General features: G+C 43.0%; 2 protein-coding genes across 2 annotated transcripts in view; one reads left to right on the top strand and one right to left on the bottom strand.

Moving 5' to 3' along the window:
- kif15 (kinesin family member 15) overlaps positions 1 to 12430 on the bottom strand; it is a 186375-nt gene extending 173945 nt beyond the window's left edge. The window contains exons 1-3 of the mRNA XM_072250391.1: positions 12201 to 12430; positions 11503 to 11539; positions 8735 to 8918 (exon numbers count right to left, since the gene is read on the bottom strand). Of these exons, the coding sequence (XP_072106492.1) occupies positions 8735 to 8918; positions 11503 to 11539; positions 12201 to 12219 (240 nt within the window). The 5' untranslated portion in view covers positions 12220 to 12430. The remainder of the gene's footprint in view (positions 1 to 8734; positions 8919 to 11502; positions 11540 to 12200) is intronic.
- kiaa1143 (KIAA1143 ortholog) lies at positions 12385 to 25338 on the top strand. The gene is made up of 3 exons (XM_072250392.1): positions 12385 to 12600; positions 16080 to 16224; positions 24643 to 25338. Exons 1-3 carry the CDS (start codon positions 12496 to 12498, stop codon positions 24852 to 24854), a joined length of 462 nt encoding a protein of 153 aa, XP_072106493.1. The 5' UTR covers positions 12385 to 12495; the 3' UTR covers positions 24855 to 25338.
- The last annotated feature ends 1904 nt before the right edge of the window (positions 25339 to 27242 follow it).

Raw genomic sequence — 27242 nt, 5'->3', positions numbered from 1 at the left:
AGAGCCATTGCTACAAAGAGAACATTAGCAATTAAACAAGCTAGGATTGCAACCTTCAGACTGAAGATTAGAAGAGCAGGAATGATTTGACAGACAAAAATACACGGAATGTGTTAAATGGAATACCCATGGAAACATTTTCTCCTGTAGGAGAATCTAGACCAAGCGTTTAAAAAAAATGTTCCATTTAAGACAAGTATTGGGCACTTTTCCTGAATGTTGCATGACTCTGGAACTCCTCAAAACAGAGTCTATTTTTTTTTTTTTTTTTTTTTTTTTTAAAAAGGACATTTAGTTAGATACTTAATAGGAAAGGAATGAACACGAGAGACACAATGCTGAGCCAAGTTCATAATCAGATCAGCAATGAACTTGTTAAATGGCAGAGCGGGCTTGAGGACAAGTAACTCACATTCCCACTTGGAATTGTCTCACCAAGAAAACAATCCTTCACATTTTACAAGTTCAAAGCAGTGTGGACAAATTTTTCAGCATATATATATTTTTAATTTATAACCTAATAGACAAGAAAGGAAGAGTACCTCCAAAACATTTCCGCAAAAAGAAAAAGTGTTGCAAAACAAAATGCAAAAGCTATAATCCAAAAAAAAAACAAAGCATGCTGAAGGTACCTAGCAGGTCATCTACTTTCTGTAGAGAGAAAAAAAAACATTTAGGGTCAATAATCTTTCATCAAAAAGTTCCACAAGAGATTATTTTGCAAAATCAAAATCATACAAGATTGTGGGTGATTTGGCTTGAGTTAAGAAATTTGGCAGTGGGATGCAGTATGGATTTGCACCTGTGGCCCCAGCTATCAAAATAAATACCTATAACTTGGATTCGATTGACTTAAATACAGCATTTCTAAATTTGAAGACCACTCCATGCTGGGAAGAACTAAGAGCTGTGAGGTGGATGGAAAAAGACTAACAGTAAATGTTATTTAGACAAACTGGGCAAGTAAATGGCAGATGCTGTTTAATGTGAATAAATACAGTTCTGAAAACCAAAGACAGCTTCTTGAAATTGGAATAGATTGAGAAAAGGAGGACTGCAGTGAAATCCAAGAGTCTGAGCACACCAGTCACTGAACACAACAGTTCAAGAACAGCAATCAAGAAAGGAAATCACATTGTAAGAGGTATTGAATACAGGAGCAAAGGCAACTGGATTTTTGGACTTATCTGAAAGTGCCATGAAATATTACTTTACTGGTTCATGGAAGGGCAGGCCCATATACATTGGAGTTTATAAGAATGAGGAGAACGCAAATCTACAAAATTTGAACAAGACTTAACAGAATAGGTTAGTTTCTATCACAGAAGCCAGGAGGCTGATGAACAGCCTCACCCAAAACATCACCTGTTCATTTCCCTCCATAGACTCAGCCAGATGTGCTGAGTTTCTCCAGCATTTTGTATGCGTTGGTCAAGATTTCCAGCATCTGCAGTCTTCTTATGTCTAAAAATTACAGGGGTTGAGCTATTCTTTGAGGAGGTTGGTTGGTTGGAAGAAGAGAACAAGAACCCCTTTATGATTCTGAATGGAAGAAGATGGTGCCAGTGAACAAGGCGACCAAGGACAACATCCTCCAAGCAAGTCATAAGACTACTTCTTTTTCTTCTAAATGTGGTTCTCTACTGTTGGAGCCCGTGAACGGCTTTTTGCCGATGCGTTTTCAGGGCAATTGAGCAATCGGGCGTGACTCCATTTCTTACCGATTAAAGCTTCGAGAAAGACTGAAATTGAGGTGAGTGTAGGAGGCTAGGGGAGGTTCAGCGCCATCTACCAGCCTCTCGCTTGCTGCTCCCAGAGGAAGGTGTCTGTGTGTGACAGTCTCTCTTCTCCTGTCTCACTTGCTGCTCCCAGAGGAAAGTCCCTGCTTTCAAATTCATTTATTCTTTCATTCTCTCTCTCCCCCTCTCCCTCCTGTTGAAGGATGGTACAGGAGTCCTGGGTCCTGGACAAGGTTTAGTTGATGCTGTGGTGGATTAGACTCTGTAGGTCACATTGTGATGTGTTTCTAGTTGCTTCTTTTTGTTGCTATTTTGTGCGATTTTGATCAAAGCAGTGCAGATAACAATTGACACAGGGCTAGATTGAACGAGAACTGAGCTGAAAATGAGCATGCCTGAACTCTTTCAAAGACTTTTGTGGACTGGTGTTTTATATTCTGAGTTTTTGGATTGTTTCCTTTTGCTGAATGTGCTTTATTTTGGGCGTGCTGTAGGGTCTGATGGTTTTCTTTGAACAAATCCCCAGTTTTTCTTTGTTTCGTGGCTGTCTGTGGGAAGACGCATACATACCTTGATAATAAATATGCTTTTAACGGGAGGGAAGAGGACAAGAGCAAAACTGAAGGAAATGGAACATGCTATTAATACCCTTACCAAGATGGATAGGCAAACAGTTTTCTTCTTCCTTAACTATGCCAGAAGCACTGATGTGGAAAGTGTCAACAGAACAAATGCAATGAAGCCAGAGGTAGAAAGAAACGGGTTCTCTGGGATACACTGAGGACAGTGCAGTCTATAGATATTGGAGAGGAGAAATCAGCAAGCTATGCAGTTGGAGGACGAGGATGCTGAAGGGTACAGAAGATCTCCAGAGGAAGAAAGACCAATAATTGTTTGGAAGATAATGGCCTAATGTTCAGCAATGTGACTATGATCAAGGGGCAGTGAGAGGAGGAACAAAATCGGGGTTTAGCTCTGCTGGTACATGTCAAGTCCATTATGACAATGCCCCTTTCTGCAGGATTGATGAGTCTTCGCTAACAACTCAACACCAAGTCTAACACCATTTCCCTCTCCCAGCGCAAAATGCCTTCCTATTTCAAATTATCCACCATTGTCCATGCACCAAAAAGACCAAAGTAACATGCCTGAACGACTGACGTCCTGTAGCACTCACCTCAATAAGCAAACGCTTTGAGACGGTGTCAAGGAACACCTCTGTAGTTTGCTACCACCCAAACGGGACCCCCTACAATTCACCGACTGACACAAGCAATCAACAGACGACACAATAGCCACTGCTCTACATACCGTGCTTACACATTTGGAGAAGGACGCTTATGTGAGAATGCTGTTCTTGGACTACAGTTCAGCATTCAACACCATAATTCCATCCAGGCTCGACAGGAAGCTCAGAGACCTCAGCCTTGACCCTGCCTTGTGCACCTGGATCCTGGATTGTCAGATTGCCATCAGCTGGTAAGAGTGGGCTCCTTCACCTCTACCCCTCTGACCCTCAACATAGGTGCCCCTCAGGGCTGTGTACTAGGTCCCCTCCATTACTTGCAGTATACCCACAACTGTATCGCCACCCACAGCGCTAATCTGCTAATTAAATTTGCCAACAACACTACATTGATCAGCCTAACCTCAAACAATAACCAAATGCTCTACAGGGAAGAAGTCAACTCTGTGACACAGTGGTGTCAAGAAAAAAACCTCTCAAATGTTGCAAACACAAAGGAGCTGGTTGTGGATTACAGGAGGAATGGAGACAGGCTAACCCCTATTGACATCAATGGATCTGGGGTTGAGAGGGTAAACAGCTTTAATTTCTTCGGTATCCACACCACCGAGGACCTCATGTGGTCTGTACACACCAGCTGTGTGGTGAAAAAGGCACAGCAGTGTCTATTTCACCTCAGATGGTTGAGGAAGTTTGGTATGGGCCCCCAAGTCCTAAGAACTTTCTACAGGAGCACAATTGAGAGCATCCTGACTGGCTGCATCACTGCCTGGTATGGGAGCTGTCATCATCATCATCAGGACTCTGCAGCGAGTGGTGTGGACAGCCCAGCGTGTCTGTAGTTGTGAACTTCCCATGATTCAGGACATTTACAAAGACAGGTATGAAAAAAGGGCCTGAAGGATCACTGGGGACCCCAGTCACCCCAACCAATCTATTCCAGCTGCTACCATCCGGGAAACGGTACCACAGCACAAAAGCCAGGAACCAACAGGCTCCGGGACAGCTTCTTCCCCCAGGCCATCAAACTGATTAACTCACGCTGATTTGAGTGCATTTCTATGTTATATTGACTGTTCTATTTATTATAAATTACTATGATTGCACATTTAGATGGAGACTTATCATAATGATTTTTACTCCTCATGTATGAGAAGGATGTAAGAAATAAAGTCAATTTGATTCAACTGTTTCACAATTCAGGGATATTCTCTGTCCAGCTGATTATTTCCTGGAGTTTGGTGTTTTACTTAAAATTAGGGCGAGTGCTGAACAGGGCAGGTGGATCGATAATTTAAGCAGTCATGTGCCACCAACAGGATCAGAATCACAGAAACCTACAGCACAGAAACATGTCCAACAGTCCACTGAGTATGTGCCAAACCACTTAAGACCATAAGACACAGCAGAATTCGGCCATTCAGCCCATCGAGTCTGTCCCGCTATTCCATCACTGCTGAGCCAGAATCCCACTCAAACTTAAATCTCGCCTGACAAATCCGTTGAAATTCCTTCAAGTCAAGTTTATTGTCATTATGTCGCGATACACGTATACCGTCAAATGAGACAATGTTTCTCTGAACCAGGGGTGTAAAGCATAGTAGTACACATAACATACAATAACTTAGGCAATGATAAAATCTACAAATTAATTATGCATAAATAAACAAAGTAAAGTGCATAAATTAAATATTGTAAAGTACAGAACAGATGAACTGGGGACACTTCAAAACCGATGTGGCAGGGAGTTCAGATGTCTAATGGCCTGAGGGAAGCAACTGTTTGCCATGCTGACCGTTCTTGTTTTTATGCATTGGAATCTCCTGCCTGATGATAGAAAGTCAAAGAGGATGCTGGATGAATCCTTGATTATACTATAGACCCTGCTCCTGATAAATGACCTAGATGGAGAAGATAGAAGATCAGGGGGTGGGGTGGGGGTGGGGGGGTGCAGAGTGTCGCTTGCCTCTATCTCCTTACCAAGTAGATGCGCTGCTGAAGTCCACATTGATTTCCTTGGTCTTTCCCATGTTCAGGCTTGGGTTGTTCTTCTCACACCAGCCCACCAGCCGCTCTACTTCTCCACTGCTGCATATTCGCAAACTTGATGACATGGTTTGAGCTTAATCCTAGATACAGTCATGCATCAGCAGTGCGAACAGCAGTGGGCTGAGCACACAGCCCTGGTAAGTGCCTGTGCTCAGCGTAATGGGACTAGAGACATTGCTGCTTACATGGACTGACTGTGGCCTTTCTGTTAAGAAGTCCAGGATCTCATTACAGAGGGAGGTATTGAGACACAGTGAGGACAGTTTCCCCACCAGTTTCTGGAATATGATGGTGTTAATTGCCATCTTTGAAGAAATAACAAGCAGGATAGACAAAGGAGACTTGGTGAATGTTGTGTACTTGGATTTTCAGAAGGCCTTTGACATGAGGCTGCTTGATAAGAGCCCATGGTATTACAGGAGAGATACCAGCATGGATAGAGTATTGACTGATTGGCAGGAGCAAAGAGTGATAATAAAGGGAGCCTTTTCTGGTTGGCTGCCAGTGACTGGTGATGTTTCAGATGGATCTGTATTAGGACGGCATCTTTTCACATTATATGGCAATGATTTGGATGATGGAATTGATGGCTTTGTGGCCACATTTACAGATGATATAAAGATAGGAAAGGGCAGGTAGTTTTGAGGAAGCAGGGAGGCTAAAGAATAGCTTATACAAGTTAGGAGAATGGGCAAAGAAGTGGCAGATGGAATACAGTGTCAAAAAGTGTATGGTCATGCACTTTGGTAGAAGGAATAAAAACAGAGTACTTTCTAAACTAGGAGAAAACTCAAAATCTGAGATGCAAAGGGTCTTGGGTGTTATGGTACAGGATTTGCTAAAGGTTAACTTGCAGGTTGAGTTGGTGTTGAGGAAGACAAATGCAAGGTTAGCATACATTTTGAGAGGTCTAGAATATAAAAGCAAGGATGTAATGCTGAGGCTTTATAAGGCACTGGTAAAGCCTCACTTGGAGAACATTGAGCAGTTTTGGGTCACTTATCCAAGCAAGGATGTGCTGACATTGAAGAGGGTTTGAAGGAGTTCACAAGAATAATTCCGGGAATAGAAGAATTACCAAGAGCACCAATGGTTGGCTCTGGGCTCGAACATATTTCTCAGAAGAATGAGAGGGGGATCTTATTGAAACCTACTGAATGTTGACAGGACTTGATATTGTGGATGTGAAGAGGATGTTTCCTATGGTGGGGGAGTCTAGGACCAGTGGGCACAGCCTCAGAATAGAAGGATGTCCACTTAAAAATTGAGAGGAATTTGTATGGAATTCATTACCACAGTATGCTGCATAGGCCAACTCATTGGGTATATTTAAGGCAGAGATTGATAGATTCTTGATTAGTCAGGGTATGGAGTGAAATGAGGAGTTATAAGGAGAAGGCAGGAGATTGGGGCTGACAGGGAAGTGGATCAGCCATGATGCAATAGTAGAGCACTCTCAAAGGCCAAATAGCCTGATTCGTTTCTTATATCTTATGGTCTAAGTTCCATCTGCATTTTTCAGCCCGTCTTTCTAGCTGGTCTAGATCCAGCTGCATGCTTTGATAGTCTTCCTCATTGTCCACTACAGCCCCAATTTGGTGTCATCTGCAAACTGGTTGATCCAGCTAACCACATTATCACCCAGGTCATTGATATAGATAACAACAATCCCTGTAACATTCCATTAGTCACAGGCCTCCAGTCAGAGAGGCAACCACCTGCTACCACTCTCTGGCTTTTCTCACAAAGCCAATGTCTTATCCAATTTATTACTTCATCTTGAATGCAAGGGTACTGAATCTTCTTGACCAACTTTCCATGTGGAACCTTGTCAAATGCCTTGCTGAAGTCCATGTAGACATTATCCACTGCCTTGCTTTCATCAAGTTTCCTGGTAACTTCCTTGAAAAACTAAAATTGGTCAGATTCAACTTAACCATGCACAAAGCCATGCTGACCATCCCTAATCAGTTCTTATCAATCTAAATGTTCATATATCTGATCTTCCACCAACTTTCCCACTATTGATGTCAGGCTCACTGACCTAGAATTTCCTGGTTTATTTTTAAGAGCCTTTCTTGAACAGTGGAACAACATCAGCTATCCTCCAATCCTCTGGTACCTCACCTGTCACTAGGTATGATTTAAATATCTCTGCTAGGGCCCCTGTAATCTCTGCACTTGCCTCCTACAGGTTCCAAGGGAACACTTTGTCAGACCCTGGGGATTTGTCCACCCAAGCTTGCCTCAAGACAGCAAATACCTCCTTTAATCTGTACAGGGTCCATGACCTCACTGCTGTTTGACCTCACTTCTATAGATTCTGTGTCATCTCCCAAGTAAATACAGATACAAAAACATTCACTTAAGATCTTATCCATCACTTTCAGCCCCACACATAGATTACCATTCTGATATTCCAGAGGACCGATTTTATCCCTTGCAATCCTTTTGCTCTTAATCTGAAGCAGCCATTTAGATTCCCCTTCATCTTATCTGCTGGAGCAATTTCATGCCTTCGTTTTGCCCTCTTAATTTCTTTCTTAAATCTTCTCTTTCATTTCCTAAACTCAAGTACCTCATTTATTCGTACCTGTCTTTACCTGCTCTGCACCATTTTCTTCTTACCAGGGCTTTAATATCTCTTGAAAACCAAGGTTCTGACTAGCAGATGCAAACTCTCAAAATTTTACTTTTGAAGGACTACCATTTACCAAGGATACTTTTGCCAAAATACAACCCATCCCAATCCACACTTGGCAGATCATAAGACCATAAAAGATACAAGCAGAATTAGGCCATTTGGCCCATCAAGTCTGCTCTGCCATTTCCTCATAGCTGATCCAATTTTCCTCTCAACCCAAATCTTCTGCCTTCTCCCCGTATCCCTACATGCCCTGACCAATCAAGCATCTATCAACCTCTACCGTATATACACATAAAGACTTGGCCTCTACAGCTGCCTGAGGCAAAAAATTTCACAGATTCACCCACTCTCCGGTGCATCCTTTCTGATACCATCAAAATTGGCCTTTCTCCAATTTAGAATCTCAACCCGCAGACCAGACCTCTTCTTTTTTGTGTGATCCTGATTCTGTACATCCCAAATGATCCTCCTTCCCTCTGCATGGAAATTGACAAGAGTTTTGTACAAATCACTGAGGATGGAACACTTTCTCAAAGGAGGCTTTGAGATCATCCTTAAATCATTTCCACTATCCACCTGGTAATCTCTTATTCAGAGTTCGGATGGCACGATAGTTCATCAACATATCAGTTTATGTCAGTGTGGAAATATTACATCATTGCCCTGAAATCTTCTCACCCCAACACTGCACCTCTCCTCAAACATGCTTCCCTCTAGAATGCAACCAAACTACAGGACAAATGAAAAACTTTCACTGACTCCACTCCAGAACCCAGAGCACTCAAGTCTAATTTATTATACTTACATACGTATAGATTAAAAGAATGGGAAGGATCACTAGTCAGGCACAGAGTTAACAACCATTTAGAAACAGTAATGGGAACTCATACACCCACTCAGACAAGACCTTTGTTTAACATGTGAACCCAAAGGTAGGGTTTGTGATAAGTTTGTAATGTTGAGGAAGCAATTTTATTACCTGGCTACATTTTGTTTAAATAGCTGTTCACTATAAACAACCAAGTTTTATTTATTTTTTTTTTTTTACTATACCTGGGTAATGTCCATATCAGCCACATGATCAAACGTGAAAACTTTTGGTTCAGGTTTTGAGCTGAGACGAATAGTGTTTGGCGAGAGGACTGACAAACACAGCCCAGGTCCTCCATCGGAACACAGCCCCGTGCTCTTCACTGGACGCACCCTTACATAAACCTTGACGGCATCACCTTCCGTACTGCAATGACAAAGCTCCAGTCACATCTATGCATTTCAGACCATTCCAGTATTACTGTGGCTTAACAGTCCCAACAACATTCTCAAATGAAAATGAGTACAGGCTTTAGATTTAAAAACCAAGTGGTTCAAGTGCATAAAACAAACAAGAATTTATCAGGCACAGCAAGGAAATAGGATGTTTGGCCTGCTAAATATGGACAAAACATGAAACACCCATTAACACTAATTACATGTTAATCTTCCTACATTCCTAACACTCTCCCAGTTTCAACCACTTATCTATACGCTAAGGATAATTTAGAATCAGAATCAGGTTTATTATCACCGGCATGTGACGTGAAATTTGTTAACTTAGCAGCAGCAGTTCAATGCAATACATAATACAGAAGAAAACAAAATAACAACAATAATAAATAAATCAATTACAGTATATGTATATTGAATAGATTAAAAATCATGGGGAAAAAAAACAAATACTATATATTAAAATAGTGAAATAGTGTCCAAGGGTTCAATGTCCATTTAAGAAATCAGATGGCAGAGGGGAAGAAGCTGTTCCTGAATTGCTGAGTGTGTGCCTTCAGGCTTCTGTATCTCCTACCTGATGGTAACAGTGAGAAAAGGGCATGCCTTGAGTACTGGAAGTCTTTAATAATGGACGCTGCCTTTCTGAGACACATCCTTGAAGATGTCCTGGGTACTTTGTAGGCTAGTGCCCAAGATGCAGTCAACTAAATTTACAACCTCCTACAGCTTCTTTCAGTTGGTCATGTGCAGTAGCCTCCCCATACCAGACAGTGATGCAGCCTATCAGAATGCTCTCCACAGTACATCTTCTAGAGGTTTTTGAGTGTATTTGTTGACATACCAAATCTCTTCAAACTCCTAATGAAGTACAGCTGCCGTCTTGCCTTCTTTATAACTACAGCGGTATGTTGGGACCAGGTTAGATTCTCAGAGATCTTGACACCCAGGAACTTGAAACTGCTCACTCTCTCCACTTCTGATCCCTCTATGAGGATTGGTATGTGTCTTTCGTCTTACTCCTCCTGAAAACCACAGTCAGCTCTTTCGTCTTACTGATGTTGAGTACCAGGTTGTTGCTGTGACACCACTCCACCAGTTGATATATCTTGCTCCTGTACGCCCTCAAGTCACCACCTGAGTTTCTACCAACAATGGTTGTATCATCAGCAAATTTATAGATGGTATTTGAGCTATGCCTAGCCACACAGTCGGGTGTACATATAGAGTGGGCTAAGCACAAACACTCGAGGTGCACCAGTGTTGATCGTCAGCAAGGAGATGTTATCACCAATCCGCAGACTGTGGCCTTCCAGTTAGGAAGTCGAGGATCCAATTGCAGAGGGAGGTACAGAGGCCCAGGGTCTGCAACCTCTCAATCAGGATTGTGGGAATGATGGTATTAAGTGCTGAGCTATAGTTGATGAACAGCATCCTGACGTAGGTGTTTGTGTTGTCCAGGTGGTCCAAAGTCAGTATTCAAGATGGTTTAATATCATTTCCAGTACACAAGTGTAAGGAGAACAAAATAATTGTTACTCCAGATCTCACACAGCACAAAAGATGAAGAACCCCATCATAAAAAACACTATAAATACAAATATACATATGTATGTAACCCGTGTTAGCTTAAGTGCTCAGAAAGTGTGCAGAGATGACATAAGTGTTCCGATTTGGATGCACTGGCATCAAGTATGCCGTCCAGGTAAACAAAAAGAAAATCTAAGCCTTTCAATACACCAGATTCCCCCCCCCCCTCCAGCCTTTATCTCTTTCTCCTATCAGCTTCTCAGCTCTTTAGTTCACCCCTTTCACTATCCCCTCCCCTACCTTCTTGCTCTAACTTCTCATCTTTTTCCCCCAGTGCTGATGGCCAGAAACGTTGACTGTTTGCTCTTTTCCACAAATGCTGCCTAACCTGCTGAGTTCCTCCAAGATACCAGACACACTATCTTTGTTAATACAAACTTGTACACAGGACTGAATTTTTAACTTTGTCTGTGGCTATGTGTATAGCTTTTTACAAGACAACTGCAAGTGAACCTAGCTTACAAGGGAATGGACAAACTGCTTTTGCAATCTATTTGTACATGTATAAAAGGAGCTGTACTCTGTATTGTTTGGAGTTCGAAACCCACTGTTAGTGGTTCCACTCCCCACAATATCATGAATAAAGCTGTCTTTACTTCGAAGTATGTATCTAACTTACTTGTGATCAACTTTATTTGAATTCCCTTTGTAAATTAATTTCCCTAACACCTTTCTTGGACAAAATAGATTTAGGACAGTGTAAACCAAGACATTAGTCAACATTCACAGTTCTAAAGAATCCTACACAAAATTACACACACAAAATGCTGGAGGAACTCAGCAGGCCAGGCAGTATCTATGGAAGAGTACAGTCGACGTTTTCGGCAGAGACCCTTCACACAACATTAGTCTGATGGCATACAGCAATTAGTGACCAAGCAGACCAATGAATAGACGTCTTATGTGGATTACCTGCATTTTCTCACTGGCTGCAAGTACATAAAATTAATTCAAAGCTAATTCCTTACCTCAGTGACCGGGTAGGCAGTGCCTCAGTCGCATCACCTGAAGAAAGACAAGTGAAGGTCACAAAACAAATCACATTTTATGTCACACATCGGCATTTTACTGTCTGTGTATCCAGTCCTGGAACCATCACCACTTATAGCCATCGTTCCAAGTCGGTTCCCATACTCTGAACATCCCAACGTTTGTGCTTGGAGCTACATTTATTTGTTTGTGGAGGGAGCTGATCAACTACTTCCTTTGTGGCTCATTTGTCAAACATACTGGCTTTACTCTGGTCCCGATTATTGTCGTATAACGCTGAGTTATCAGCCCACCATTTGCGGAGAAATCTTTTACAGTTAGATGTGGCGGTAAATCTGCTTTTAGGCGGATATGCAAGGTTATCATCCCCGGCGTTCTTTAACATACTAACACTGCAAAATGATTGTAGCAGCCCTGAGGCTGCCTGCGTGGTCTGGGAGAGCCCGACTGGGGAAAATCATGCCGTCTTTACTGGGAGAGGGAACCCCAGTCTGGGTGCGGGAGACCGGGACGGGGACGGGAGCGGGGGCTGAGGGGTACCGACGCTGAGAGAGAGGCCGCGGATATTAACGCTGAGAAGATGGGGAATCCGGCGGTAAAAAGAGAGATTTCATCCGCTGAGGAGGGGAGCCGATCCGAGACCCGCTATTTATATACAGTGACAATAACTGCTCACCTTCATCACCAGAACCCATCGCCGAACAAACACCTCTCCCAACTTTATACTTCCACCTCACAGAACACGACAGATAAATTTAATTTAAATGTTGGCGCCTCTCTGGTGCCACGTGACAGGGGCCCAGCAGCGGGTCGGCGTGTCACGTGACCAGGACCTCCTGTTGCCGCTCCGGCCGAAGCCATCTTGGTGACGTCACTAAGATGGATGCCCGCCCGCTGCACGTGATACGATGGCTGTCAGCTCTCGCCTGAGAGCTCGGTCTTGAGCTCCGCTGCTGGAGAGAAACTGCGATATGAGCCGAAAGAATAATGTGTCGTTCGTGAAGCCGGAGCCTGCCTTCATCCGCAGGTTCAAGGAGGGTGTTGGCTATTCGCCAGGACCGACCGTGAAGACCAAGGTGGGTCCGACCTGGCTGGGTTTCCGGACCCGCGGAGTTTGTAGTTATTGCACCGCGATCGCCTAACTGGCCCTTACCGGTCAAGGTGCCCGCCTGAGCCCGTCCCGTGGTGCCCATGTCCTTCCAAACCTTCCCTATTTGTAACCAACACACATCAAAGTTGCTGGTGAACGCAGCAGGCCAGGCAGCATCTCTAGGAAGAGGTGCAGTCGACGTTTCAGGCCGAGACCCTTCGTCAGGACTGAAACGTCGACTGTACCTCTTCCTAGAGATGCTTCCTGGCCTGCTGCGTTCACCAGCAACTTTGATGTGTGTTACTTGAATTTCCAGCATCTGCAGAATTCCTGTTGTTTGCTATTTGTAACCACCTGCCTCAACCACTTCCTCTAGCAGCCATAAACAAGAGAAAATGAGCAGACACTGGAAACCCGAGCGACACACGCAACATGCTGGAGGAACTCAGCAGGCCAGGCAGCATCCAGGGAGAGAGAACAGTCCCGCTGAAGGTGTAGTCAGTATCCATGGGAGAGAGTACAGTCCCGCTGAAGGTGTAGTCAGCATCCATGGGAGAGAGTACAGTCCCGCTGAAGGTGTAGTCAGCATCCATGGGAGAGAGTACAGTCCCGCTGAAGGTGTAGTCAGCATCCATGGGAGAGAGTACAGTCCCGCTGAAGGTGTAGTCAGCATCCATGGGAGAGAGTACAGTCCCGCTGAAGGTGTAGTCAGCATCCATGGGAGAGAGTACAGTCCCGCTGAAGGTGTAGTCAGCATCCATGGGAGAGAGTACAGTCCTGCTGAAGGTGTAGTCAGCATCCATGGGAGAGAGTACAGTCCTGCTGAAGGTGTAGTCAGTATCCATGGGAGAGAGTGCAGTCCCGCTGAAGCTGTAGTCAGTATCCATGGGAGAGAGTACAGTCCCGCCGAAGGTCTCGGCCCGAAAAGTCGACTGGACTTTTTTCCATAGATGCTGCCTGGCCTGCTGAGTTCCTCCAGCATTTTGTGTGTGTTGCTCTTACTGGTGAATCCTTTAGGTGAAAATGTTGTCCCTCAGGTTCCTGTTAAATCTCTCCCCCTTACCGAAACTTAGGTCCTGTGTCTCCAACTCTGGGAAAAATATTGCCGATATTAATGCTATCTATGACCTCTAAATCGGTTTATTATTGTCAGGTGTGCTGAGCACAGTGAAATGTTTTCATGTCTCCATGTAGATTATTTTATCATATCAGTGCATTGAGGTAGTACAAGGGAAAGCAATAGGATATAATGTTACGGTTTCAGAGAAGGTGCATTGTAGGTAGATAATCTGGTTAAAGAACAGGACAAAGGAGATTGGGAGGTCAAGTGTCCATCTTATTGTACAAGAAGAAGTTGGATGGTCTTCAGGCTAGAAACTGTCCTTGAGCCTGATAGTACCTGCTTCCTGATGTTTTTATAACATTATCTCTGACAGGAGGGACAGAAGAGAAAATGTCCGCAGTTAGAGGGATTTTTTATTACAGTGGCTGCTTACTGAGAAAGGGAGAAGTTGGGACTGAATCCGTGCAGGGGAGGCTGGTTTCTGTCACTTGCTGAGTTTTGGCCAGGTTAGGATTTAGGGACAGTGATGAGGGGCCTTATAGTTTAGGGACAGATATGTGGAGGAGTTAGAGGTCAGGCCACCACCTCATGTTTAAAGGCCAGCGATGTGGACAGGTGATAAAGGACATCCATAAGACATCGGAGCAGAATTAGGCCATTCACCCATTGAGTCTGCTCCACCATTCCATCATGGCTGATCGCAGATCCCACTCAACTCCATACACCTACCTTCTTGCCATATCCTTTGATGCCCTGACCGATCAGGAAACTATCAACTTCCACCTTGAATATACCTACGGACTTGTCCTCCACCGCAGTTTGTGGCACAGCATTCCAACGATTTGCTATACCCTGGCTTAAAAAAAACTCTTCCTTACCTCTGTTCTAAAAGATGGACCCTCAATTTTGCTGTGCTCTCTAGTTCTGAATATCCCTACCATAGGAAACATTCTTTCCACATCTACCTTATCCAGTCCTTTCAACGTTCAGTAGGATTCAATAAGATCCCCCCACATTCTTCTAAATTCCAGTGAGTACAGGCCCAAACACTCCTCATATGTTAACTCCTTCATTCCTGGAATCATCCTGGTGAACTTCCTCAGGACTGTCTTCAATGACAATACATCCTTTCTGAGATATGAGGCCCAAAACTGTTGACAGTGCTCCCAAGTGCAGCCCAACTAGTATCTTATAAAAGCCTTCGCATTATTTCCTTGCTTTTATATTCTATTCCCGTTGAAATAAATGCCAACATTTTATATGCCGCCTTTGCCACAGAATCAACCTGTAAATTAACCTGGGAGTCTTGTACGAGGACTTCAAAGTCTCTCTGCACCTCTGATTTTTGAACCTGCTCCCCATTTAGATAATAGTCTGCACTATTGTTCCTTTTACCAAAATGTATTATCATACATTTCCCAACATATTCTATCTGCCACTTTTTTTTGCCTATTCCAATTTGTGAAGTCCTACTGCAATCATATCGCTGCCTCAGAACTACCTAACCCTCCATCTATATTTGTATCATCCGCAAACCTTGCCACTAAGCCATCAATTCCACTGTCTAAGTCACTGACAAACAATGAGAAAAGTAGCAGTCCAATACTGACTCCCGAGGAACACCACTAGTCACTAGTAGTCAACCAGAAAAGGCCGTCTCTATTCCCACTTGCTGCCTCCTGCCTGTCAGATGGATACTCCATCCATGCCAGTACCTTTCCTGTAACACCACAGGATTTTATCTCATTAAGCAGCCTCATGTGTGGCACCTTATCAAATATCTTCTGAAAATGCAAGTAAGTGACATCCACACCTCCCCTTTGTCCACCCTGCTTGCTACGTCCCCGAACAGATTTGTCAGGCTAGATTTCCCTTTACCAGAACCATGCTGACTTTGGCTTATTTTGCAGTCCTGCCGAAGGATCTCGGCACAGAATGTCGACTAGATGTTGCCTGGCCTGCTGAGTTCTTCCAGCATTTAGTGTGTGTTGCTTGGATTTCCAGCATCTGTAGATCTTCTCTTGTTTGTGATTAGAATAAGGGTGTAGACTATTTAAAAATCAGACGTGCAAGGGACTCCTTGTGCAGAATTCCCCAGAGATTAACTTGCAGGTTCAGTTGGTGCTAAGGAAGGCCAATGCAATGATAACATCCATTTTGAGAGAACTGAAATATTCTGTGACTGTGATCCCTCAGTGTGCTTCCTGGCATTATAACTGTGTCTACACTTTGTGCTTCTGAGATAGTGGCATCATTGCAAGCCAAGAATTGTGACGGACAGTCTGCACACTGCATGATCACGTAAAAATCAATGTGAAAATGAACAAACATGGCTTTGATTGAGAAGTAGATGTCACCTTCTTCCATGTAATGCCATGGGATGTTTTCCATCGACCTTTCAGAAGCAGCAGCTTGCTCCAGTTGACAGTGACAGTGGGCCAAGCGATGCAGAAGATGAGCAGCCGCAAGTAGTCGTGCTCCGTCAGGGAGATCTGACTGCTGAAGAAGCAGCGAAGTTCAAACAGAACACAGAAAGTTCAGAGAAATGTAAGTATGCTTGAACCTGGAGTGTATCGTTCACCGCATTTTCTGTTGTAGCTTTGTTCAGCAAATAATTTGCACATCAGATTCTAGCTCTGGCAAATGTCTGAAACTTAACCAGACCATTTGCAACACTGTTGTCATTTGACCTTCAGAAAATGTACCTATACCATTAGTGAAATTAGCTATTTCATTAACATAAAACTGCCCAATGTCTTCCTTGTTTTAACACATTTCTGCTGAAACCCCTATCCAGCTCTGACCAATGCAGTGCTTTCAATACTGGCCTCCCTCACTAAACTCTCTCCCATTCACTTACTGTTTATTCTTGGCCATGATAAAGCACCAACAATATATTTCCCTGTTAGACAGCATATGACTGAGTATGATGTTCCCAGGCGCCAGCTGCCCTTGTCCTTCTTGGTGGCATGTGTTGTGGGTTAGACATAGACCAGAGAAGTAATTGTTGATGGTGCAATAAACAGCCACTACGGTCTGATGATGGAGGAAAAAAATGTTTAGGTTAATGGTTAGGGTACCAGTCAACTGTGGTCTTGCCTTTTACAAATAGGATACACCTGGGCATCTTTCTACATTGTTGGGTAGATACTAAGCCTTATAACTGACTTGGCTGGAGGCATGGCTACTTCAGCAACTCAGATCTTCATTGCCAAAACTGGATTGTTGTCTCGTCTTTATCCTTGCTGTATCCAGTATTCTCAGACATTTCTTGCAGTAATATTGCAGAAACTAATACTTCAGCCAGCATTTGGTGCTCATTATAGGAACTGATGCTGTAATAATTAACTCATATTTATCATTTAAGATTTACCCATGAGCACTCAACCCCACTAATACTCAAGTTCAAAGTAAATTTATTATCACGGTACATGTATGTCACCATATACTACAGTGAGATTCATTTTCTTGCGGGCATTCTCAATAAATCCAATAACCAGAATAGAATCACCAACTGGGCAGCACGGTACCGTAGTGGTTAGCACAATGACCTCTTTACAGTACAGTACCAGCGCTGCCTGGTTGCAGTTTATACGTTCTCCCTGTGACTTGTGGGTTTGCTCAAGGTGCTCTGGTTTCCTCACACCGTCCAAACACATACCAGTTGATAGATTAATTGGTCATTGTAAATTGTCCTATGATTAGCTAGGATTAAATCGGGGGATTGCTGGGTGGAGTAACTCGAAGGGCTGGAAGGGCCTGTTCTGTGCTATATCTCAATCAATCAATCAATCAATAAATGATGACCTGAAGAGTCCTTGGAAGTGAGTCTGTAGGTTGTGGGAACACTTCAGTAATGGGGCAAGTGAAGCTATCTCCTTTGGTTCAAAAGCCTGATGTTCCTGAACCTCGTGGTGTGAATCTTGAGGCTCCTGTACCTTCTTCCTGAAGACAGCAGTGAGAAGTGAGCATAATCTGGGTGGTGGGCATCCCTGAGGATGGGTACTGCTTTCCCACAACAATACTCTATGTAGATGTGCTCAGTGGTGGGGAAGGCTTTACCCAATGTGGACTGGGCTGTATGCACTACTTTTAGTAGGATTTTAAGGGCATCGGTTTTCCATACCAGCCTGTGATGCAGCCAATCAATATACTCTCCACCACACGTCTATAGAAGTTTGTCAAAGCTTTAGATGTCATGCTGAATCTTCACAAGTTCCTAAAGAAGTAGAGGCACTCCCATGCTTTCTTTGTAATTGCACTTACAGTTAGAAACATAAAAATCTAGAAAACCTGCGGCACAGTACAGGCCCTTCAGTCCACAATGCTGTGCCGAACATGTAAAGTAAGTAAAGGCATCCGTTAGTCTTGCAAGGACGTGGATCTGCACCTGGAAAGTCTTTACTCTCCAGGACGCAGGCCTGGGCAAGGTTGTTTGGAAGACCAGCCGTTGCCCATGCTGCAAGTCTCCCCTCTCCATGACACCAGTGTTGTCCAAGGGAAGGGCATTAGGACCCATACAGCTTGGCACCAGTGTCGTCACAGAGCAATGTGTGATTAAGTGCCTTGCTCAAGGACACAACACGTCCCCTCGGCTGGGGCTCGAACTCACAACCTTCAGGTAGCTAATCCAATGTCTTGTGCTTGGCCATGTGCCCACAACTAAACATGTACTTACTTTAGAAATTACCTAGGGTTACCCATAGCCCTCTATTTTTCTAAGCTCCATCTACCTATCCTGGAGTCTCTTAAAAGACCCTGTTGTATCCGCCTAAACCACCGTTACCAGCAGCTCATTCCACGCACTCACCACTCTCTGCGTAAAAAAAACTTACACCTGACATCTGCTCTCTACCTGCTTCCAAGCACCTTAAAACTGTGCCCTCTCGTGCTAGCCATTTTAGCCCTGGGAAAAGCCTCTGACTATCCAGATGATCAATGCCTCTCATCATCTTGTACACCTCTACCATGTCACCTCTCACCCTCCACTGCTCCAAGGAGAAAGGCCTAGTTCACTCAAGCTATTCTCATAGGACATGCTCCCCGATCCAGGCAACCCTTTGTGAACCCTTTGCAATTATCTAGTTTTCTGCATTAATGACTCATAAAATGCAGTTTGATCTTCATCTAAGTCACGATAATAGACTAACACGATCTGCCTAAGCTAATAACATACAAACAATTGTACTTTCCATGTCTTTGTTGAACACTGTTTAATTATCTAGTCCAGGCTGGAAAAAGTACATGAGCCCTTGAATTTAATGGTAGAATCTCCTTTAGCAGCAATAATCCCTACCAAATGTTTCCTGTAGTTGCTGATCAGACTTGCAAGGAGAATCTTAGACCATTTCTCCATACAAAACTGTTTATCAATATTTTTGGGATACCATGAACAGCCCTTTTCAGGTCATGTCACAGCATCTCAATTGGCTTAAGGTCTGGACTCTGACTTGGCTATTCAAAAGCATGAATTTTCTTCTTTTTAAACCATTTTTTTGTTGATTTACTCTTGTGTTTCGGATCATTGTCTTGTTGTATCATCCAATTATTAAGCTTCAGGTGGTGGACTGCTACCTTGACATTCTCCTGTAAAATGTCTTGATACAATTTTGAAATCATTGTTGCCTTAATGATTGCAAGCTCTCCAGGCTCTGAGGCAACAAAGCAGCCCCATGCTATGATGCTCATTCATGCTTCACAGTTGGGATGAAGTGTTGGTGTGCAGTGCCCTTTTTCTTCCAAACATCGTGGTGTGCATTTCTGCCAAAAGGTTCAATTTTTGTCTCATCTGTCCGCAGAACATTGTCTGGAACATTCAGGTGGTCTTTTGCTAACTTGAGATGTGCCGCAATGTTTTTTTTGGAGAGCGACAGTTTCCTGGTGTTTTTCCATGAAAACCATTCTTGTTCAGTGTTTACTTAGAATGGACACATGAACAGAGACTTTAGGAAGTTCTAGAGATTTCAACAGGCCTCTTACCCTTGGGTTCCTTTTCACCTCCTTCAGCATTGCATGTTGGGCTCTCGGTGTGATCTTTGCAGGATGCCCACTCCTGGGGAGAGTAGCAATGGTACCGGATTTCCTCCATTTGTAAACAATTTCTCTTACTGTGGACTGATGAACATCCAGGTCTTTCGAAATTCTTTTGTATCCTTTTCCAGCTTAATGTATCTCTACAATTCTTCTAAAGTCCTCTGAAAGTTGCTTTGATCGTGGTGCACATAAACAGGTCTATCTTGAGAAGAGCAGACTCGGTTAGTAACCTGACTTTGTGTATCTTTTTTTATAGGGTGGGGCACCTCTACAAACCACACCTCCAATCTCATTTCATTGTTTGGAACACATGACTCCAAATTGCAGAAGGCATTACCCCAAAGAGTCACATACTTTTTTTGAAACTTGACTGTAACTGTTTAAATGGTGTACTTAGTAATGACAAGAAGTACAATTGTTTGTGTAACACTTTGACCCCGGCATCTGCAGAGTATTTTGTGTTTGCAATTGTTTGTGTGTTATTAGTTTAGGCAGATTCTGTTTGTCTGTTATTGTGACTTGGGTGAAGATCAAACCACATTTTGAGTAATTAATACAGAAGACCAGGTAATTGCAAAGGGTTCACAAACATTTTCTTGCAACTATATGTCATCATATACAGCCCTGAAATTCACTTTCTTGTGGGCATACATAGTATATCTATAGAATGAAGATCTCAGAATTTTTGTATGCTGTATATTGATTTGGTGGCATTGTTTAAAAACAGATCTTCCCTCTAGTTTTAATTTTCTATTCATCGGATAATATGCCCCACATATTGACAGCATCCACTGCTCTACCTTCATCAATCCCTCTCGTCACCTTGTCAAAAACTCAATCAAGTTGGGAAGACATAACTTAGCCCATAAGACATAGGAGCAGAATTAGGCCATCTGGTCCATCGAGTCTGCTTCGCCATTCAATCATGGCTGATCCTTTTTTTCCCTCCTCAGTCCCAGTTCCCGGCCTTCTCCCCGTAACCTTTGATGCCATGTCCAATCAAGAACCTATCAATCTCTACCTTAAATACATCCAGCAACCTGGTTTCCACTGCTGCATGTGGCAACAAATTCCACAAATTCACCACCCTCTGGCTAAAGAAATGTCTCCGCATCTGTTTTGAAAGGGCTTCCCTGTATCCTTAGGCTATGCCCTCTTGTCTTAGACTCTTCCGCCATGGGAAAAATCCTTTCCACTTCTACTCTGTCTAGGCCTTTCAACTTTCGAAAGATTTCAATGAGAACCCCCCTCATCCTTCAGAATTCCAGCGAGTGCAGACCCAGAGCCATCAAACGTTCCTTGTATGATAACCCTTTCATTCCTGGAATCATCCTTGTGAACCTCCTCTGGACAATCTCCAATGCCAGCACATCTTTTCTAAGATGAGGAGCTCAAAACTGTTCACAATACTCGAAGTGAGGCTTCACCAGTGCCTTAAAGCCTCAGCATCACATCCTTGCTCTTGTATTTGAGACCTCTTGAAATGAATACTAACATGGTATTTGCCTTCCTCACCACCGACTCGACCTGCAAGTTAACCTTCTGGGTGTTCTGCGCGAGGACTCCCAAGTCCCTTTGCATCTCAGATTCCTGGATTTTCTCCCCGATTAGAAAATAGTCCGCACATTAATTATTACTACCAAAGTGCATGACCATGCATTTTCCAACATTGCATTTCATTTGCCAGTTTCTTGCCCATTCTCCTAATCTGTCTAAGTCCTTCTGCATCCTGCCTGTTTCCTCAACACTACCTGCCCCTTCACCAATCTTCGTATCATCTGCAAAGTTGGCAACAAAGCCATCTATTGCAAATTACTTATATACAGCATAAAATGAAGTGGTCCCAACACCAACCCCTGCAGAACACCACTAGACACAGCCAATCAGAAAAGGATCCTTTTATTCCCACTCACTGCCTCCTACCAATCAACCAATGCTCTAACAATGTTAGTAACTTTCCTGTAATACCATGGGCTCTTAACTTGGTAAGCAGCCATGTGTGGCACCTCGTCAAAGGCCTTCTGAAAATTCAAATATATAACATCCACTGCATTTCCTTTATCTATCCTACTTGTAATCTCCTCAAAGAGTTCCAACAGGTTCATCAGGCAGGATTTTTCCTTAAGAAAACTATGCTGACTTTGTATTATCTTGTCCTGTGTCACCAAGTACTCCATCACCTCAACCTTAACAATTGTCTCCAACATCTTCCCAACCACTGAGGTCAGGCTAACTGGTCTATATTTTCCTTTTTGCCACCTACCTCCTTTCTTAAAGAGTGGAGTAACATTTGCAACTTTCCAGTCCTCTGGCACCATGCCAGGGTCCAATGATTTTTGAAAGATCATTTCTAATTCCACCACAATCTCTTAATGCTACCTCTTTCAGAACCCTAGGGTGCAGTTCATCTGGTCTGGGTGACTTATGTACCTTCAGGTCTTTCAGCTTTTTGAGCAGCTTCTGTCTTATAACAGTAACTGCACCCACTTCTCTTCCTTCACATACAACAACATCAGGCATATTTATTTATGGGTTCCTCCTGAATATTAAAAGTGGTTTAGAGTAAGATATCCAAGATCTTTCAGTGCAGTAATGATGAGAAGAGTTTCAGCCGGTTATAGTGCAGTATTGTAGCAGAGCTCGTAGAACTATTGCTTCACAACTCCAGGTTTGATCCTGATCTCTTTGCTGTCAATGTGGAGTTTTCCCTGTGTCCACAAGGGTAATCCCTGAGTGCACTGGAGTTGTCTTGTGCCCCAAAATGTAAAGGTTGGTTGGTTAACTGTCTGCTGTAAATTGCTCCGAGTTTGTGCAGTGGAATCTTGGAGTTGATATGAATTTGGGAAGAATAAAATTGGGATGAATGTATGTTTAGAGTAAATTGGAGGTTGGTGGCCACCCTTTTTCTACCTGTAATATTGGTACCAATATGTACCACGACCTCTGGCTGCTTACCCTCCATTTAAGCATATTGTGGACACATTCAGAAACATCACGAACCCTGGATCTATCATCCAAGTTTCTTTTTCGTGTGCACAGATTCACCTATCTGTCCACATAACTGTAGAGTCCCCTGTAACTGCTGCCATCCTCTTCCGCTCCCTACCCTTCTGCGCCACAGGGGCAGACTCAGTGCCAGAGGCACGGTCACTGTTGCTTCTCCCAGGTAAGTTCACACCTCCCCCCCCATCAGCAGTACACAAAAGGGAGTACTTATTGTTAAGGGGAACGGCCACAGGGGTACTCTCCACTACCTGATGCTCTCCCTTCCCTCTCTTGACAGTCACCCACTTCTCTGTCTCCTGTGACCCTGGTGTGACTACCTGCCTGTAGCTCCTATCGATCATCTCTTCACTTTTCCCTAATAAGCCAAAGGTCATCAAGCTGTGGCTCTAGTTCCTTAACTCGGTCTCTAAGGAGCTACAGCTCAATACACCTGGCCACCGTGGCCATCAGGAAGGCCGGAAATCTTCCAGATATTCCACATCTGACACCCAGAGCATAAAATTGGCTTTGCAGTCATACCCACTATTCTTAAATTACAGGAAAAAAGAGATACGAAAGTAACTTGCCTCCTTACCTCACCTCGGCCCATCCTCCCCAAAGCCCTGTTATTCTGTCTCATGCTCCTTCTGCAAACACTCCACTAGGCAATGTCTCCTTTTTATTCTCAGCAGCCTTGTGCGATGATGAGCTACTGCGTCTGCACACTTCTCCCAAATGAATCTCCCGCTGAAATTCCTCACTTCTTAAATCTTCTCAGCAGGTTTGGGCGATGACGAGATACTGCATCTGCACGCTCCTCCCAAAGTAAAACTAAAGATTATGGATTTCAGATGAGATTTAAAGGGGATCTGGGGTGCAGGTTTTTGCACAGGAGTTGGCATGTATATGCAGTGAACTGCCAGAGGAAGCTATAGTAGGTAGAATTACATTTAAAAGGCAATCAGACCAGTACATACCTGGGGAAGACTTAAAGATATTCGAGCGAAACCCAAACGAATGGGACTAGCTTAGGTAGACATCATGGTCAGTGTGGACAAATTGGGATAAAGAGCCTGTTTCTGTGTTGCTGAATTCTGAACCAGATTTCCAGTGCACTTCCAATTAGGACCAGCCACAACATGGCAGTGCAGCAGATAGTACTACTGCCTCCTAACCTGTGACTCCACCTCACCCCAGATGCTCCTGTTGGCCTGAAGGAATTAAAAATCTGTGGAACAGCTAACTGGAACAAGTCAAGACTGGGGTGGGGAGTGGTGAGTAGACAAAACAAATATCTGGTTCTCACCAGGTGGTGGGACAAGTGGAGGCTGTTGTTTACAGGATTTACTCTTTCTGGATTGAAGTAATTGAAAATTACCAAAAGCTCTACCAATAAGCTGCTAAATAGAGAACATTTCCAAATAATTAGTTATTTACGGTGTGCTCTATTGGCAGTACTGCACACAATGTAAAAGGAATAGGAATATATTACAAACAAATGTTCCCTATGATATGACAATGACCACACTACAAGGGCATTTACTTGCTATAAAGCAGTTTGGAACATCCTAAGGTCAATAAAGAGGCTACAAAGATTCAGGTTCATCTTTCTTTGTAGACAATACAGGCCTTAAACCTGTTTGACCATTCAAACTAATCACACTGTTCTACTTTGTCCACATTCCCACTTGATCCCCAGATCTAGTGATTTCCCCAGAGTCCATTTATCACTACCCTACATACAATGACTAAACATCTACAGCCTCCAATAATTAATTCATAACTTACAAAGTGAAAGAATTTTTTTTCATCACAGTCCCAAATGACTGACCACATAGAGTTGGATTGCCTGGGACTCTATGGTATAGTAGAATGTTAACACATATGTTTACTGTATTAAGCATTATTTTCCTTTACTAAAATACTTTGAATTATTCTGTGCTTCAGCTGAAAATTTACAGCCAGATGGTGGAAAGATTGTGTTTAGGAAGCCATCAAAGCGATCCTCGGATAATAAAGTCACAGGAATGTTCACCACATCAAGCAAAAAGAAGAAGGAAGACGCTAGTGACCAAACAGAATTTAAAAGTTCGGGAAATAAATCCAAGCAAGTCAAGAACAGCAGTTTGCTTTCATTTGGGTCTGATGATGATGAATAGAGTAGGAAGCACTCGCTTTGAGTGCTGATTTACGTCAGAAGCCTGAAGAATGGTTAATGCAGGGTGGCACAAGATGGGAGAAATAAGTATCGACCTGTGTGCAATTATTTTTGATGAAGATAGTGGAAGTCCTGTCTATCCCCAGGTGTATACAGTCATATTGCTGTAACAGTTGCACATTGTCAGTTACTGTTTGTAACTGAAGGAGTGCCAGACTGTCTCCACCATTCTGCAAAAGGGCTCAACTTCACGCCTATAATCCTGACTGTAGACTCCCAACCAGTAGAATAATTTCTATGTCCCCTTTTTTTGGGTCTTCTATCTTAAGTTGTGGTTTTGCCATTTCCATGGATAAAGAAATGAAGCAGCAAGTTATGTTTTCATTGTATTTGAATCTCCTGAAAAATGTGTGTTGTGTATTATTACTTGAGCATTGGTACAACACCAAATCATGATGGGTGTGTAATAAAAGATGTAAAGTATTCATCCTTGAGGAAAATGAGTTATTTTTAAGAAGTTTTATACCTAAGTGGCCTATTCAAAATTCTGAAATTTTATGAGCAGAAATATAAATGTTGAACCAATGCAGATTGTTCACTAATTCTATAGACCTGCATTGGATCTGTCTCCTTCCTACCCATCACCTGTCCACTGCCCTTTAAATGATGGAATTGTATCTGAGCTTTGACCACTACTGGTGGCAGGATATTGCACACTGACAACAGTTTCTCTTTATATAACAGTTTTAATACGACCACTATCAACTGGTGACAGGAAGCTATAAAATATCAGGATGAATTGCTAAAATCAGAAATGGAATTGTGCTTTAAGGAGGATCTTGAGTGAGCACAGAGGAGTAGAGGATCAGAAGGGAATTAGAGAATTCTGGAGGTGAAGGTGCTGCACAATAGCCATTAATAGTGCAATTAAATTTGGAGTGGAGGAAAAGCTGGTGCTTAAAAGAGTCACTGCTTGCTACAAGAGTCATAACTTGGTCCTCTCACAAAGCACATCTTTCGACAAAACTTGTCTCCATTACCCCATAAGATAACATGATTTGTCAATTTTGGGTTTAAATCTAATAATTGAAATACCATCACTTTGCAAAAGACTTTCAGATAAATGGGATGAGGTGGAAGATCAAGTTGGCATGGACTAGATGCGCTAAATGGCCTGATTCTGTGCTGTAAAACTCTTGACTATAACTCTTTAACTATAAATTGCTACAATAAATATGAAGTGTTATAGAATTCTTCCTTAGAACTATGAGGCTATCAGGCAGGAACTTGGAAGCATTAAATTGGAAACAGATGTTCTCAGGGAAATGTATGGAAGAAATGTGGTAAATGTTCAGGGGATATTTGTGTGGTGTTCTGGGTAGGTATGTTCCAATGAGACATGGAAAGGATGGTAGGGTACAAGATCCATGGTGCACAAAAGCTGTTGAAAAACTAGTCAAGAAGAAAAGAGGGGCTTACAAGAGGTTCAAAAAACTAGGTAATGATACAAATCTAGAAGATTATAAGGCTATCAGGAAGGAGCTTAAGAATGAAATTAGTAGAGACAGAAGGGGCCATGAGGAGGCCTTGGCAGACAGGATTAAGGAAAACCCCAAGGCATTCTACAAGTATGTGAAGAGCAAGAGGATAAGAGGTGAGAGAATAGGACCAATCAAGTGTGACAGTGGAAAAGTGTGTATGGAACTGGAGGAAATAGCGGGGGTACCTAATACTTTACTTCAGTATTCACTATGGAAAAGGATCTTGGTGATTGTAGGGATGATTTGCAGCAGACTGAAAAGTGTGAGCATATAGATATTAAGAAAGAGGATGTGCTAGAGCTTTTCGAAAGCATCAAGTTGTATAAGTCACCGTGACCAGACGGGATGTACCCCAAGCTACTGTGGGAAGCGAAGGAGGAGATTGCTGAGCCTCTGGCAATGATCTTTGCAACATCAATGAGGACAGGAGAGGTTCCGGAGGATTGGAGAGTTGCGGATGTTGTTCCCTTTTTCAAGAAAAGGGGTAGCGATAACCCAGGAAAATATAGACCAGTGAATCTTACTTAAGTGGTTGGTAAGTTGATGGAGATGATACTGAGAGGCAGGATTTATGAAGATTTGGAGAGGAATAATATGATTAAGAATAGTCAGCATAGCTTTGTCAAAGGCAGGTTGTGCCTTACGAGCCTGATTGAATTTTTTGAGGATGTGACTAAACACATTGATGAAGGTAGAGCTGTAGATGCAGTGTATATGGATTTTAGCAAGGCATTTCGTAAGGAACCCCATGGAAGGCTTATTGAGAAAGTAAGGAGGCATGGGATCCAAGGGGATATAGCTTTGTGGTTCCAGAATTGGCTTGCCCACAGAAGTCAAAGAGTGGTTGT

This window comes from Mobula birostris, unplaced genomic scaffold (assembly GCF_030028105.1).
Source record: "Mobula birostris isolate sMobBir1 unplaced genomic scaffold, sMobBir1.hap1 scaffold_296, whole genome shotgun sequence".
Taxonomy (NCBI): domain Eukaryota; kingdom Metazoa; phylum Chordata; class Chondrichthyes; order Myliobatiformes; family Myliobatidae; genus Mobula; species Mobula birostris.
Note: the sequence above shows the minus strand (reverse complement) of the source record. Positions and strands in the feature narration are given on the sequence as shown.

Coding starts and splice junctions, on each gene's coding strand:
- kiaa1143 (XM_072250392.1), top strand. CDS start 12,496: ATGAGCCGAAAGAATAATGTGTCGTTCGTGAAGCCGGAGCCTGCCTTC. Junction 12,601..16,079: donor GACCGACCGTGAAGACCAAG/GTGGGTCCGACC, acceptor TCGACCTTTCAG/AAGCAGCAGCTTGCTCCAGT. Junction 16,225..24,642: donor CACAGAAAGTTCAGAGAAAT/GTAAGTATGCTT, acceptor TCTGTGCTTCAG/CTGAAAATTTACAGCCAGAT.